This window comes from Sebastes fasciatus, chromosome 14 (genome assembly GCF_043250625.1).
Source record: "Sebastes fasciatus isolate fSebFas1 chromosome 14, fSebFas1.pri, whole genome shotgun sequence".
In the NCBI taxonomy this organism is placed as follows: domain Eukaryota; kingdom Metazoa; phylum Chordata; class Actinopteri; order Perciformes; family Sebastidae; genus Sebastes; species Sebastes fasciatus.
In genome coordinates this window covers 30,681,272-30,694,133 of record NC_133808.1, presented here as the reverse complement: position 1 = coordinate 30,694,133, position 12,862 = coordinate 30,681,272, and the positions used below count along the sequence as shown (strand labels likewise).

At 37.7% G+C, this 12,862-nt stretch overlaps 1 protein-coding gene and 1 long non-coding RNA gene across 2 annotated transcripts in view; one reads left to right on the top strand and one right to left on the bottom strand.

Moving 5' to 3' along the window:
• LOC141781891 (uncharacterized) overlaps positions 1-2,026 on the top strand; it is a 44,583-nt gene extending 42,557 nt beyond the window's left edge. The window contains exon 3 of the long non-coding RNA XR_012596972.1: positions 1,888-2,026. This is a non-coding gene — a long non-coding RNA (uncharacterized LOC141781891). The remainder of the gene's footprint in view (positions 1-1,887) is intronic.
• Positions 1-11,841, bottom strand: part of cryl1 (crystallin, lambda 1) — a 33,880-nt gene extending 22,039 nt beyond the window's left edge. The window contains exons 1-5 of the mRNA XM_074657847.1: positions 11,683-11,841; positions 10,564-10,671; positions 7,373-7,499; positions 3,382-3,543; positions 1,930-2,025 (exon numbers count right to left, since the gene is read on the bottom strand). Of these exons, the coding sequence (XP_074513948.1) occupies positions 1,930-2,025; positions 3,382-3,543; positions 7,373-7,499; positions 10,564-10,671; positions 11,683-11,723 (534 nt within the window). The 5' untranslated portion in view covers positions 11,724-11,841. The remainder of the gene's footprint in view (positions 1-1,929; positions 2,026-3,381; positions 3,544-7,372; positions 7,500-10,563; positions 10,672-11,682) is intronic.
• Between the last annotated feature and the right edge of the window lie 1,021 nt (positions 11,842-12,862).

Below are 12,862 nucleotides of genomic sequence, written 5' to 3'. Positions count from 1 at the left end.
AAAACCTGCTCCCCGGGGCGCTGTACAGTGGCTGCCCACTGATCCTAATGGGTTAAATGCAGGAGCTAAATTTCACTGAGTGCTGTGTGACAATAAAATTGGATTTACATTTACATTTTGAGCCTACAATAAGCTTTACATCTCCTCGTATGTAACTTGCAGACTAACGCCGACTTCACACCAGAGCAGTGGCGAAGTGCGGCTATGGAGAGCTTTGGACCCGCTCACGTGCTCAGCGAGCTGCGGCCCTTTGATTCTGCGGCAAAGTGCAGCCAAACTAAAGGAAAAGTTTAACTTTTAGTGGCAAAGTGTGGCCAGAGAATACCCGCAGCCAATCAGTAAACAGATCCTGTTGACCTACATACGTTACAAAGACTTTTTACCCGCCTGAAACACATGAACACGCCTCTCGGCTGCAGAACAGTGTTATTGTTGCAGTGAGCTGCACTTTGGTGTAATTTGCGTAATTCAGCGTACGATCGTATTCACACCAGATCTGGCAGTGCGGCGAAAACAGAAGTCCTGCGGCAGAAAAGTCGAAACAGAATCAACTTTTGGAGAAAAACAACATGACGTTATGTAACCGGCGTTCCAGAGAGAGAGCTGTACAACCCAGTCATTAGGGAACAAAAGGGAAAGTTAATCGTTGTGAAGTTAGTTAGTAATTAAAGTGACTCGCCCACACTGCCGCGAATCACCGCGAAGCCTGATCTAGGTCATTGTCATTATTTTTAGACAACACATCAATTAATCTTTCCACACTGAATTTCTAAGCAACTTGAACACTCCTTGAACACATTTTTTATTAGGGCTGTCAAAGTTAACGAGATAATAACACGTTAATTCGTTTTAACGCCACTAATTTCTTTAAAGAGCGTGTTAAAGAGTGAAGATACCGGTATCATATGAAACTAGAAAAACCTAATGACTCCATTGGTACCAACCATGTCATACTAGCTTGTCGTGAAGGAGGATAAATAACGCTCCAAAGTTGGGCTAAATTTTGCCGAGGAAAAACTGTCATGTCCATTTTCAAAGGGGTCCCTTGACCTCTGACCTCCAGATGTGTGAATGTAAATGGGTTCTATGGGTACCCACGAGTCTCCCCTTTACAGACATGCCCACTTTATGATAATCACATGCAGTTTGGGGCAAGTCATAGTCAAGTCAGCACACTGACACACTGACAGCTGTTGTTGCCTGTTGGGCTGCAGTTTGCCATGTTATGATTTGAGCATATCGTTTTTTATGCTAAATGCAGTACCTGTGAGGGTTTCTGGACAATATCTGTCATTGTTTTGAGTTGTTAATTGATTTCCAATAATAAATATATACATACATTTTAATCGATTGACAGCCCTATTTTTGATATATGTATATTTCTTTTTATCCTTTTCGCTCTTCTGTTTTTAAAACACAAAAAAGTCATTTGCGTTGAACTGATCTGTGAAACTGAAATCCAATAAACACAATATATAAAAAAAAAAGAATCACAATACTGTATCTCCTAAAAGGCAATACTTGTAATTCTGCATGTTTAAGAAAAGGAAGTAAATGTTTAATTACTTTACTGCAAGCTTTCGTACGCCCAGGGATTTAAACTGATTCCTTCCAGGAAGCATTTATCTAGGGTTTGCATTTATCATCCCAGATCTGAGACACTTGTGACTGGATTCACAGGCTGTGATGTCAGATAATCAAATCTAGAGTACGACTAACAAAGAAGTGAACCAGAGGTTTGCGAGCTAGGATTCCTACAGACACTAAACATATCATATTACCTCCTCCTTTCATTCATTTGTCAGTATCTTTAGGATTCTTTTAATCTCACTACAGACTTTCTCATAAACCTGATATCGACTCATTTTCTTGCATCTCTCCCAAAAGGTCCTGACCATCTGCAGGATTGTGTAATCTGGGATCTCTTACCTTGGTCATCAGGGAGTGGGTGGTGTCCATAACGGCCGCTGCAGTCTCTGGGTGAGGTACCAGCTCCACCAGTTTGACGTAGTAAGGTGGGTTCACCTGGGGAGCAGCACAGAACAATCACTCATCATACTGAGAGAGGATGTAGCACACAGTCTTTACATGTGTCATGGTACTGAACAAAGCCTCAGCATCAACATTAGCTGACTGGACCATTAACTGAATGCTAATTTTACCTTGTTAGATACAACACCAGTACCAGTAACAGGGTTCCTACACATTTTCCAGTCTTTTTGGTAGATTTTTCAGACCATATTTGACCTTACTGACTTGGAGAGGATGCTGTGAGAAGATTTTAGCTCTCTTTTCCCATTTGGACTTGTTAACCAACCCAGGCTTCGTGTTTGGAATTGTCGAGCCAGCAACTCGGAAAACTTGCATTTACCCGTCGTGGCTGTTCAGTTTTGCAAGTTGTGACCCGGCATGGCACTTTGTACTTCTCCGCTTCAGGTGAAAAACTATTATGCCCGGCGGGTAACAACCCAGCCCCAAACAGCATGGATGTAACCTTTACACTACACCTTTCTGAACTGGAAATTTATCAGCAACACAAACAGAAGCACTGACAGAGAAGAAGGATAGTGCTCTAGTGGAATGACAACAAATCGCTTTTGAATTTTGTGGTGACACATAACTAAACCTGTTCTTTCAGCTTTATTGATGGATGGGTCAGGTTGTATGTGAACACACAGAGTCCAGAAAGCCTGAGAAATACCAGAGGTATTTAAAAGTCACCTTAGAAAGCTTTTTTTCTTATCAGCTGATGGTGACAATCCATCTTATACACTAAATGAGTTAAATGCAATATGCAAATATTCAGGTATTGCATAGATAAAAGATTCACACCCTTATTCTTTCTCTTTCTCTCTATATACATACAAATGAAATAAAAAGGTAAAATAGTTTTTGACAGTCCCTCCGTCGTTGTCGTCATGTTAGTGGCTAACGGTTAGTTTTCAGGGTCAGCAGATAAAAGAGCTGAAACATTTAGTAATTCTCCGAAGGTAAAATAGAAAAGAAACAATATAGATATTTCAGAAACAAACTGAGACACTGATAAAGAATGCTTGTTTGCAGATATGCAACGAAATAGCTGACTGTGGTGAGGTGAGTCAGTGATGGATGCTTCAGTCCCACGATGAAAAATGACCTGTACTCTAAAAATCCTCCTCAAGGCTACGACACGGAGAGTGGCTTAAAGTCAAAACGGGTCAGCTGTTGGAAGAAATAACATAAGAATCTGGTAGACTGAGAGAAATTATTTTGGTTGTACATTATAATGTAACAACAGATCCACTAGTTCCCCGTCAAATACAGTAAATTAATGATATGTTTGACTGGTTTCTTGAAATGTAAACTCGAGTACTTAGTGACCAGGACTGTAGTGTCACTAACCGGATGGGAGACGAGGCAGCGACTCCGGTTCTGTACTTTAGAGAAGACGTTGCTCGGCACCAGACAGGAAGTGGAGCTGCTCAAGATGACGTCTTTCCCCACCAGACGCTCGATGTCCTGGAAGACGCTCTGCTTGACCTCGAGCTGCTCGAACACACACTCCTGGAAACACACAAAATGGGTCATAAACTGCCCTGATTTCATTTTCTGTAACACAGTTAGTAAATATTATCTCTGGCCACAGTCTTTGTAACATCATACAGTACAGTATGTTCCTGCTCCCACTTCTCAAACTTTCCTTTGATATCAAACCTTTAATATTACGCAGAATAATAAAACCAATCTGAACGGTAAATCAGTAAATAATAAGTATTTAAGCATCGGTAGAGCACCAGAGAAGCATCTCAGTCAAGATGAAAACATTAACACAGTATTGAGAATGTACTCTGATAAATACAACTATAAGTAGAGACAGTGGTGGAAGAAGTACTCAGATCCTTTACTTTAGTAAATGTAGTAATACCACTCTGTAAAAATACTCCATCCTGCATTCAAGATGTTATTCGACTGCTCTGCTCTTCCCTACAGATATGCATTTGGTTCGGTTATGTTGATCTATTCCTTTTGTTTTGCTTTAATGCGCCTTACAACACGCACCCTCTCACATTCTCCACACATGCATCACCCACACTACTGACACACTGGTTTACACACCTCATACTTTAAATATTCACTTCCCTCTTTAATTTGGGTTCTTTGTTTTAACCCTCTGAGACCCACAATAGACCCGTTTTGGTCTTTTTTTACTGGGGGTACAGGGCATCTTTAGGGGGAGATAGCAGGTCAACAGGAGATGTCACATAGAAGTGGTGTACATCATCTGAAAGCTGGGAACCTGGAGATTAATTTGAGATTAAAATGAGTTAAGATAAGGGGTAAGAACATTATGATATAAGTGTATGATGGTCATCCTCATGCTCTATTATGTCTCATAAGTTGTTGCAGCAATTTTGGGGTTGATGCCATTTGTTACACAGATTTGGTGCTAAATTTAACCATTTTTACCACTGGAGAATTGATAAAAATGATCAATAATCCCTCCAAAATACCACATTAAGACACCAAGACCTTGAGGAACAACATAGAAAAAGCCATGCTGTGATTTGGGATCAAAAACTTTTGACATTTGGAGATTTCTGCAAGAAGTTTTTCATTTCTGTCCCCCTTTTCGTTATGTCCTCCTGAGCCGGGTCGTAACAAAATGTACTCTGGCAAACATGTTTTAGGTCAAATTGTTCCCTTCATTTCAGTTCCCAGCACAGGCCTCAGCTATATTTAATTTCATTGTGAACCCTGTCACAGTGTTGGGAAGGAGTGGCTGTCAAAGAGCATTGGAGGATAATGAAAGAGCATGCTAATGTGTTCAGCTGCATTAACTGCTCTGGGCAAGGAGCATACCTGTGATATGATGAAACAGCTGTCTGTGAAACATATAGACAGGTGATGAATGCGAGGAGTGGTAATGTGTGTACAGTCTACTATCTAATGGTATGTGTACTGTTCCTCTAGTAGGGCTGTTATGGATTTACTCTCACAACTATTGTCAGTCACTAAATGAGTTATTAATATGTTCTGATTGAGACTAACTCCTGAACTCGCTGGAAATTTGGTGGTGTCATGCTATCAGGAAGCGTGAGGTTGCCTATCTGAACAGGAAAACTCTGCATATCTCTACTTGTTGTTTCCCTGTTTCTAATAAGTCCTCTGTTGTTCCTGAACTCTGTACATACAGAGTATTGATTTATTTTGGCCCCTACCTGTCTCTATGAGATCAGCACTGCGATGAAGAGCACTATTGTCTGCTTTAAACCGAGTCACAGTGGCGTACGCCATATTTTTTTCTTGGCTTAAGAAGTCAACTTTTACTTTTAAACGTGAGTCAGGATAAGCAAGTACCTCGTTGTCGAGTGTGTGTTTGTGTTTCTTAGCACGACAAAAGACAAGATGAGTGATTTGATGTTAAAATGTCAGCGGAGCAGCGACTCTTTGTCATCTCCTGCTGAACCTTTTGTCAAAGTAAAGCTCTATCTGTGTTTGTTCATTCAGCTCAGAAGAGGGCTCGTGGAACGTGACACAATATTTCCAGAAAGCTCTGATATTTATATATCTATATTCAAGTCATAGTCAAGTCAGCACACTGACACACTGACAGCTGTTGTTGCCTGTTGGGCTGCAGTTTGCCATGTTATGATTTGAGCATATTGTTTTATGCTAAATGCAGTACCTGTGAGGGTTTCTGGATCAATATCTGTCATTGTTTTGTGTTGTTAATTGATTTCCAATAATAAATATATACATACATTTGCATAAAGCAGCATATTTGTCCACTCCCATGTTGATAAGAATATTAAATACTTGACAAATCTCCCTTTAAGATACATTTTGAACAGATGAAAAAATAATGTGCAATCATACGATTAATCACGATTAAATATTTTAATCAATTTACAGCCTTATTTTTGACTATTACTATATTTTAATACTATTATTTCATAATCTTATGAAACCTACAACAACATAACTCGCCTATTAAATAGGCCTTATTTCGTGGGTTGCCCGCAGCATCACCCTAATAGCTAATAAATAGTTTACTCCCACCTTAAACTCATGAGGGAAAGTATCTGAAGTGTGTGCGCACTAGTTATTATCTTGTGGGAACAAGTGATTTATCTTCACAAGATAATTCACTTGTTCCTACAACAGGTAATCAGTCATGTTATATGGCATACTCTGCAGATAGATTTATTCAAAAATCCATTAGTGGTGTCTGAGGCAACATAGAATATGTCACACATACAGTTTTAACCAATGATGCTGCGCCCTCTTCAGGACAATCAGTGTAGTTTTGAAAAACACCAGAACACACTGTACTGTACTGAGATTACTGGAATCACTCCAGACTTTGATTCATGGTGGATGTGATGGATGAACCAATGAATACACCAACAACATAGTGTTCCCATTATGTCACACTTTATAAACATTTGAAAATCCTCACACTGCAGTGGTGGAAGACGTACTCAGATCTTTTACTTAAATAAAGGTACTACTGTAAAACTACAGTGTAAAAATACTCTGTTACGAATAGGGATTTCAATCGATTAAAATAGTTAATCGCGATTAATCACAAATTAATCGCACATTTTTTATATCTGTTCAAAATGTACCTTAAAGGTCCCATATTGTAAAAAGTGAGATTTTCATGTCTTTTATATTATAAAGCAGGTTTAAGTGCTATATAAATACTGTTAAACTATCAAAACGCTCAATATACGGAGAAATACACACAGCTCGTATTCAGAAATTACGCGTTTGAAACAAGCCGTTAGGATTTATGTCCATTTGTGATGTCACAAATACACAATATTTAGACCATTACACGGTTTTACACATAAACATTCTAAATGTGTCCCAATTTATTTCCTGTTGCAGTGTATGTAAATAACATCAGCTGACAGGAAGTAAACATGGACCCAAACTGTTGCCTAGCAACGCAATTCCGTTGAAATGCACTAAAACGGAGCGTTTCAGACAGAGGGTGAATACAGGTATATTCAGGCAGACAGTACGAGAAAAATAATGTGTCTTTTGAATATTAAAGCATGTAAACATGTTCTAGTAGAAACACAAAATACAAGTATGAAACTGAAAATGAGCATGATATGGAACCTTTAAAGGGAGATTTTCAATTATTGAATACTCAAATATGCTGCTTTATGCAAATGTAAAATCTAGCGTAAAATTGGAGCGTTATTTATTATTCATCAAGTTTTCTAGTTTCACATGATACCAGTAACTTCACTCAAGCTTTAAAACTGAGCCCGCTGCACCCTCCGAAAGATCAAATGCGATAGTGCGTTAAAGAAATTTAAAACAAATTTGCGTTAACACGTTGTTATAGCGCTAACTTTGACAGCCCTAGTTACGTCACCTGTACAAAGAAGGCTCCCTCCAGCGCCTGAGTCAGGTCGTCGTAACAGCTGATCAGGGCGAGCTGCTGCTTGGCGCTCAGCGCTCCTCTCAGCATGTGGGCTTCCTCCAGCTCCTCCAGCTGCTTCCTGAGCCAACACAGAGTCAAAGAGGGCAGTTAACACACTCTCACACACACTTTCTCCAAAGACTGTATGACATGTAACATTATTCTTTTAATGTCTAAGGAATCGTTGCAAAATATGAATGCAGCAGATTTGAATGGTTCAATAAAGGCAGAATCTAAATAGTGTTAAAATTTTAGCTACAAAAAACTGTCATGGCCATTTTCAAAGGGGTCTCCTGACCTCTGACCTCAAGATATGTGAATGTAAATGGGTTCTATGGGTACCCACGAGTCTCCCCTTTACAGACATGCCCACTTTATGACAATCACATGCAGTTTTTTGCATGCAGTACAAATGTGTTATTTTCTCCTATTCTAAAATGGTGAATATTTCTGCATACTGGGGTCCCTAAACAGTCTTGAAATTACATAAATTGGGTCTCACTGTAAAGCTGAGACTCTGGTGGATCAAATGAGCCCAACTGTATTCATGTGTAATGATGTTAGTCCCCATAGGAGACATTTCATTGTAGACCAATGAGACCATTTTTTGAAGCTTGACCTCACTGTATAAAATGACCTGTGGTGACTTCTAGGATAATCACAGCCTCATGAAACTTTACAGTCACAAACTAGAGACCTAGAGCATTCAGAGGATGGATGACTTTACTAGCTAGATTGATAATAAGGGGGTTTCTGAGCAGTTTCAAGAACAGAAGTGCTCGCCGTCCAATCGCAGAAAATGAAAAAATTCTTGCAGAAATCTCAAAAATGTCAAAAGGTTTTGACACCAAATCACAGCATGGCTTTTTCTATGGTGTTCCTCAAGGTCTTGGTGTCTTAATGTGGTATTTTGGAGGGATTATTGATCATTTTGATCAATTCTCCAGTGGTAAAAAAATGGTTAAATTTAGCACCAAATCTGTGTAACAAATGGTATCAACTTATAAGACATAATAGAGCATGGGGATGACCATCATATACTTCTATCATACTGTTCAAAGCTCTTATACACTTTTACAATTTACTTCAATTAATTAATTAATGTTTATTTCTTATTCATGACTAGAACAAATTAATCTTCAGGTTCCCAGCTTTCAGATGATGAACCAGAAATCTTCAAGGAAGATTATGTCAGAAAACTGTTTGTGGGTAGTCGATGCCTGAATGCTGTCAGGTTGGTTTACCGGCCAACATACAAACCAAAATTAACCAGCTGTCACTCATGGTAGCAAAGAAGCAGATACTGTTTCAGCGACATACCTGAGTTTACCTGCCAAAATAAATGTGGTGTAAAGTTAATAACACTCTATACAGGGTGCATTATTAAGGACACGCTTCACTGCTTGTTCACAAAGGCTGAAAGACCAGTACAATCACACCCTCTACTGTCCATACAGGCAACTAAACTTAAACCAAGAGCCTCAACGTGAAAGCACCAAGCAACAGATAAGATATATACAGAGTTGAGTTAGTTTCAAGGGCATTAGGTTGTTTTTTTTCTGACCAAAAGCCCTTTGTCATTCCACATTAATAATTAACTAACAGCGACGAGGCTATGAAATAGTCTTTAGGCCTGAACACGTGTTCCTACATGTGTTCCTATTGTAAGAGGAAGTAACTGATCACACGTCTTGTTTTGGACAGAGTCCACATATATGTCTTGTTATTATTTCCTTCAATGATTTGCAACCAAACACACCTGTTGACTAGAAAGCAGAGCGGCAACGATTAAACAATCAGTTGTCAACTATTAAATTCATCTGCAGCTATTGTGATAATCAATGAATCGTTTTGAGTATTTTTTTTAAGTAAAGAAAAGTAAAAATTCTCTGATTCCAGCTTCTTAAATGTGAATATTTTCTGGTTTCTTTCCTCCTCTGTGACAGTAAACTGAATATCATTGAGTAGTGGACAAAACAACACACTTGAGGACGTCATCCTGGGCTTTGGGAAACACGGATCCACATTTTTTTTTTTTACCATTTTCTGACATTTTATAGACTAAACAACTAATCGATTATCTGAGAAAATAATCGACAGATTAATCAACAATGAAAATAATCGTTAGTTGCAGCCCTAGAGTAAACGCACCAACGCACATGTAGCGTTGTCTGGTTCCGGTTCTGACTGTTTCAGCAATATCTAAATATCACTAAAGCAACATATATTCAAATTTACTTATTCTGGGGTACACGTTTGGTAGTTTGCTGTCCCAACTTTTTATACCGTAAACAGTTGTTGCCACTGATGGCAACCAAAGGCCGAGAATTGGTTGCCAATTTCTCAAAATGGTTGCCAATGGCAACCTGGAAACCCTTACTGTTGAGTTCTGACAGTAAGCTGCCATTTTTAACGCCAGCTGCTTTGCCAAAACTTTTGTTTTTAGAGACATTTTCCTTTATTGTTATTTGCTTTTAATCAGGTGCTATCTACTGTATACTCCTGCTGAACTTGGACCACCTTTAAACACTGATCCACATTTTTCACCATTTTATAAAGCAAACAAATAATCGATTATTCGAGAATATAATCAACAGATTAATCAAGAATTCAAATTATTGTTAGTTGCAGCCCCACTAGAAAGCCATGATAATGTAAATCCCTTGGTGTTAGTGATGTGAGAGCATGGCAACGTCATGGCGAGGAAACACAGAACTGTTTATAATGCACACCCCCCCCCCCCCCCCCCACCCGCACCTTGGTTTTGAAATCCTACCTTTTTTTAAGATCTCAAGGTTGACATACTGTATATGGGGGTACTTAGTTGGTTGCAATCTGCAACCACACCACTAGATGCCACCAAATCCTACACCCTGTACCTTTAAGTCTTATCCAGGACTTCTAGACAGGTCATGTAATGTTAATTTGTCAGCCCAATAAGACGTGCATGGTCTCAATAGGCTTTACATGACTCTCCAAGAGGTCTGTAATCAGGCTGACAGGAGGATGTGATCCAAATGCAGAGAATAAAGATTGTGTTATAACTATGGAACGTGGATGGAATATTACATTAATTAAGATTACATTACGGGACGGTTTATGCTGGACAAAGACGGCAGTATTGAGTTGAGTATAAAGCTGACCTGATCTCTGTGATGGCGTTGGCAGCCTGTCCTGGTTGGTTGTCATAGATCTTCACACTGTAGCCTCCACTGACAAACACCATCGACCAGGAGCGGCCGATCAGACCGCTGAAACAAAACACAAATATATATATTTAGGATGTTCACTCTAGGTCAGGGGTCAGCAACCTGCGGCTCCGGAGCCACATGCGGCTCTTCAGCTCCTCTCCAGTGGCTCCCTGTGGATTTTTAAAAAATGGAAATGAATAACTCATTTTTATTTATCATTGTTGTAGGTCTATGGTACAACGGTACGACGGAGTATTAGGGCCATATTGAGGGAAAAATAAATAAATCTAAGATTTCGAGAATAAAGTCATAATATTACGAGAATAAAGTTATAAGCTTAAGAGAAAAAAGTCGTGGTATTTTGAGAATAAAGTTATAATATTATAATGTAGTAATTTTACGTGTTATTTTCGTTTTTGCTCGTAAAGTTACAACTTTATTCTCGTAATATTAATACTTTTTTTTCTCATAATATTATGACTTTATTCTGGAAATCTCAGATGTTTTTCCCCCTCAATGTGGCCCTAATACTCCATAGTACATTTGCACTTTGGCCCTCACTGCATTAGACTTACAGTATATAAGCTGTGTGTAAGCTGTATAATGTTTTGCGGCTCCAGACAGATCTTTCTTCTTTTTTTTTGCCTAAAATGTCTCTTTTGATAGTAAAGGTTGCTTTAAATAGAAGGAAGTATAAAAAAGGAGCAGTATATACAGTATTGACAATAAACAGACTATTAACAAAATTGCACAAGTGGAAAATTATATTGCACAGTCAGAATTACACCTGAGTAGTACTGATAGACAGTTGGTGGACAGTAAATTGTTGTGCAAATTAACTACATAATGAAGAATCATTGAAAGAGGTCAGGAAATCATAGTTAGCTAACATACATGGCAATCCGTGCAATGCAATCACCTAAAATGACATGCAAAATAACTAAGGTTAGCTAAACAAAAATGCAAATGCAACTTCCATGTCAGCTCCATGAAAACCCTCCTCAACTAGCACATAATAACACCATGAGAGCAAAGTTCAAACACCATAAAAAGCCTCTTTTTCTTGCTCACCTGCCGATCACAGTGATGATCTTCATGTCAGAGGAGCTCATTGTAGGATGTTATGAAGAGATCAGAGCAGAAACACGTTGTTATTACAGGTTATTATTACTCTGACTAGAACAGTAGAAGCTGCTGCACCGCCTCTCCACAGTCACATGTGTACTATAACGGTACGGCAACACTAGAGGGACAAAAACCAACAAACGAGAGCAATATACTGCATCTTCACCGCCTAACACAGACCACAAACCCACAGTTAATTAGCTGATATTGTTATTTTATTAATAAAACAATATAGAATAATTAAAATAATTAATAGAAAACAAGTTAAGAGAATGTATTTGTATATGAATAGGTTTTAAGAAGTGACTTTAACAGATAAAAGTGAATTCAGGTCACAAATCCTGTGAAAGCACACTTATAAAACTATGTTGTTCTTGACTTTGACTCTTGTTGGTCATAGGTGCTCTTTATATATATTTATATTATATTTATATACACACCTATTTATCACCACTTATGTACATAACAGTTCCGTCTATTAATTGCCTTTATTTGTCCATCTTTTGTTCTTCTCCCAAGCTGTTATTTCTTTCTATTTCTGTGTAAGTAAGTTTAGAGAGATGCATAAAACCAGTCAAATGTCTTGTATGTATGAACTTGCAAGACAAAATAAAATCATTCATTCATTCATTCATTCTCACTGTGCAATACCATTTTCCACTTGTGCAATTTTGTTAATTGTCTGTTTATTGTCCATACTGTATATACTGCTCCTTATTTTTAAGTTTTATTTATATTGTTTAGGATGTAAATTATATTGTTATTATAAGTTATATTTATATTGTTTAAGATTAAACTGATATGGTTATTATAAGTTTTATTTATATTGTTTAGGATGTAAATTATATTGTTATTATAAGTTATATTTATATTGTTTAGGATGAAAATGATATTGTTATTATAAGTTATATTTATATTGTTTAGGATGTAAATTATATTGTTATTATAAGTTATATTTATATTGTTTAGGATGAAAATGATATTGTTATTATAAGTTATATTTATATTGTTTAGGATGTAAATTATATTGTTATTATAAGTTATATTTATATTGTTTAGGATGAAAATGATATTGTTATTATAAGTTATATTTATATTGTTTAGGATGAAAATGATATTGTTATTA